The sequence below is a fragment of the Armigeres subalbatus genome, unplaced genomic scaffold, assembly GCF_024139115.2.
Source record: "Armigeres subalbatus isolate Guangzhou_Male unplaced genomic scaffold, GZ_Asu_2 Contig1167, whole genome shotgun sequence".
NCBI lineage: Eukaryota > Metazoa > Arthropoda > Insecta > Diptera > Culicidae > Armigeres > Armigeres subalbatus.
Window position 1 is genome coordinate 23,711 of NW_026941920.1, and position 4,045 is coordinate 27,755.

The 4,045-nt window shown below is 41.5% G+C and overlaps 1 protein-coding gene across 1 annotated transcript; it reads right to left on the minus strand.

Annotated features, from left to right (window-relative positions):
• Positions 1-1,324: 1,324 nt before the first annotated feature.
• Positions 1,325-2,363, minus strand: LOC134202329 (uncharacterized). The gene is given in 5 exon segments (XM_062677358.1): positions 1,325-1,537; positions 1,540-1,562; positions 1,565-1,641; positions 1,795-2,087; positions 2,286-2,363. Coding segments are annotated over 4 exon segments (384 nt in total). The 5' UTR covers positions 1,866-2,087; positions 2,286-2,363.
• Between the last annotated feature and the right edge of the window lie 1,682 nt (positions 2,364-4,045).

Genomic DNA, 4,045 nt, shown 5'->3' on the forward strand with positions numbered 1-4,045 from the left:
ACATAAATTGTTTTTTGTTTGACCCTCACGAGTTCAACTTGTTGTCAGAATAGGAAGTCATGGCCATTGCGGGTATTAAAGCTACCACGAGCTATCGCCTGATAGCCATTCATTTGTTGATGTTTGCGTAGTCGCGCCGCGGTCGAGCCCCCATCCGAACGTACCGATGGGTATGCAGTGCGGAAGAGAAGCGCAGTGGAAGCAGAAATAAACAACCTCGTTGTCCCCTGCGCTTGACGCACTTCCAAAGCTCCAACACATGCGTGCGAAGTTGCTTCCAATACGTTTGTGTGTTGCCCGAGAGCTTTAGAAACGCTGCGGAAACATGTGACCGAGTGTTTATATTTTTACTATTCTCGCATATTCACTAAACTTGCCGGCTCGGGACGATGAGAAGGTATAGAGAGGGTGGTACAGCTACCGCTCCATTGTGAATACTAAACAAAAATCAATTCATCCAGTATGTTTAGTCAATTTATTCGTTGCTTATTGGGAAACGTTGATCAGCATTGGATCTTGGATTGCATGGGAGGTAATGTCTATATGTTATGATTGTGAACGAAAAACCTTTTTTAGTCTAGCTGTCATAATCAGATTTGCAATCTGTGGATGACTAGTCAGATCTTTCTTTGGAAGCGAATCGTAGTATGTACAGCATAGTCCTTCTGTTTAGCATTGTGGGTGAACAAAGGAAGGAATCAAATGAAGATGGGTTGAAAACCTGTAAATCTCCTTTGTTTTTCGCGAATAATTAGAGCATGCTGGAGAACGGCATCGTCATCGCTAGGTGGTAACTTTTTGCTATCAATGATAATATTCCTGCTCGTCAAATTGCAAGGTTGAAGTGTTATCGACCATTGTGACGAAGCATTTTTTTTAATTTTTCTTTGCAAATATTTGTCTTAAAGTATCACTTATACCCGCAACGAATGACTGCAGAACAACCAACATATGCCTAATCGGAATAATTATAAACGAACCACACTATTTTCCTACACACTTCAAAGAAACAGTAACCCGTTCAAGCATTTGACGTCGTTGCGAGCGTCAATAAGCAGCTGAGAAACGTGAAGGTCACACTGTGTTGCCACTACTGACACATGTATGTACGCGCCAAAACCCATTATTGGTAGCTGCTGTTTGGTATCAGGCCATTGCTAGTAGGTTCAGCAGGTAACACCTTAGTATGCAACTCACGATAATTTTATGGAAATTGAAGCCAAACCAAATGTGGAATTACAAGAAAGCAAGAACGAAAATCGAAGAAAAGCTCTAATAAGTGCTAACAAGGACCGCAAACAAGGTGTGTTTTTTATTACTATACTTACTTTGTCCCCTGATCGGCAACGATTTTGATGTCATACTTGGTGGAAATCACGATGGACAGCACCAGCAGTGCGACCACGATGTACGCTCCGGAAACCACGTGACCGATGAAAGCCAACACAACCAAGAAGCCCGATATGAGCGCACAGAACATGCCAGGCTTCTCGTTCCGAAGTTCCAGCGCCCGGCGGCCCCACTGTCGAAGCCTATCATCTCGACCAGTGGGGTCATTTGAGGCGGAGATTGGCGTACTGCCGACACCAAAACACCACCAAACCAGAGAAGAAGAAGATTCCCAACGGTCGGAAGTTGAACCTGCGTCACAAACAAAGAATATCTACATTGTAGCGCCTGTTCGTCCGAAGTAGTCCAAGTTCACACAGAAATCGCAGTCATGGTCGTACACAGTAGACCGAGAACGGTGCCATTTTCTGCGGGATTTGGACCATTTGAAGCGTACAAACATACCATACGATTGTTCCAGATACAACGGAAACCAGGGCCGCATACGCCCCGGTTGTTTTGGTAACTTTAATCATGATCTCTTCTAGTATTTTCCTACTAGGATTGCACTTGCTTCCTTATCACTATAAACACTAAAATTTCACAAGCGCAATTATTTGTTCACTTTTGCAGATTAGTGCGTCGTCGCAGGCGATTCGAACTTGTCACGTTCACATTCACTTTCGTTTTGAGTCGTCGTTGCGCGGCGCGCCTTGCTGGTGGCGCTCAACGCTGGTTGTCTTTCTGCTACAATATGTCTGAAAAAATTGGAGAGGAGCACAACAAAACAAAAAGATTAATAATAAACCGAAAAATGAGTATGTAATTCTCAATGAGGTAGACATCCGACTGCGTCCTAAATTGTGCCAACAACAATTATTGTATTGGTGGCGGAGCAAACCGGCACGCAATAGGTTGGTCGGTAGTTATTCGGAAAAATGATCTCACACACCGACCGACCAGCTGCTGCTGCTGCAGGAGAACTCCTTGGCAATACGGGCAATACTGATCGACCGTGCCGTGGAAAAAGAAGGTCGACGCCGCATGTTCTAACGAGAGTCATATTTCTCCGTCTTGGGATCAATTCTGCGCCGTCGTTTATACGACCCGTAGCCGTGATATGGTCGTCGCTTTTAGTGGCGAAGGAATGCGTGGGAGATATATTTTGTAGACTATTATTGTGATTGTGTTACTTGTTGTGATTGTATTATTGTTACTGTTTTGAATATCGAACGATACGGATTGTTGAACGCTATTATATTTATCCGATCGATACCAAATGAATATGTATTCGATAATGGGTTGGTACCGAATCATGGTTTGAATTTAAAAACAAACCATGCGCTATGAATCTTTCACGGAAATGGTTTAATTAAACGCTGTTTAACTTTGTTAAGACGATGACATTGGATTCTCATAGAGAGATTGATTTTATATGAATCAAGGTTGCGTCAGAACTATGGTAAAATATTGTTCTAAATAGACTTGATAATATTTATGTTTTGGAGCCCTGCTTAGCCGTGCGGTAAGATGCGCGGCTACAATGCAAGGTCATGCTGAGGGTGTCTGGGTTCTATCCCCGGTTCCGGTCTAGGCAATTTTTGGTTGTGAAATTGTCTCGACTCCCTGGGATAAAAGTATCATCATGATATACGAATGCAGAAATGGTGGTAACTTGACTTAGAAACCTCGCCGTGAATAACTGTGGAAGTGCTTAATGAACAGCTGCGAGGCGGCAATGTCCAAGTGGAGGATGTAATGCCAAAGGAGAAGAAGAAGAAGAAGAAGAAGAAGAAGAATTATAGAATAATATTGACGGCGCCGGTGGTGTGCTATATAAGCAGACCAACTTCTATTGAATTTTATATAGGAATGTCATGTTTCTATTTCTCTGAAAATTATATTTTTTTGACTTTCAACGGGATATTTTGTTTTAATATCCAAGGAAATTTCTTATGAATTTGGACCGGAAATTCTTTTGAATTTCCGCGGGAAATCGTTGTGATTTTCCGTGGTAAAATGTTCTTAATTTCGCCGGAAAATGTTTCTGAATTTTTTTTCGTAAGCTTCTCTTGATTTTTTCAGGAAATTCATCTTATTTTCATGGTAAATTATTCTGAGGCACTTTCCTTTGCAACATTGCACGGATCCTTTATTATTGTTCTACCTCGAGGTAATTAGCATAAGATAATGTGCAAAAGAGGAGGAGTAAATCTAGGATAAACATCGACACGCCAACAGGATAATGGCAATAACTAGATTTACCTGGAGTTAACGATAACCAGGCACACATCACAGTATTTGAGTAAATTCATTCTCTACACTACTTAATGTGGCACCGAAGGTAGAACAATACATTTGTTCTCAGTAGCAATCAGTTCTTTTTTTCGACAATTATAGTTTGGGGACATTCCAGTGAGGTGTGAGAAATTAGGATTATTAGTTTATGTATTGAGTTTCGAGGGTAGTGAATCTGTAAGCTTTTAGTTGAGTGGTGTCCATAGTTTGTGTCGTAAAAGAGCTAAAACGGAAGAAGCAAAAAGAAATATTCTTAGTAGGCGATAATAGAAAGGTGTTGGCTCAGAAATTGCGACAGAAGAAAAAAGGGGTTTTGAAATTTGATCGGTGTAATCAGTAAAATAAGCTGATCAGAAGGTTGATTATCTCGAAAGGCGCAGAGTCGCAGAGTACCAGTGGATCAAAAGAGAAGATATTA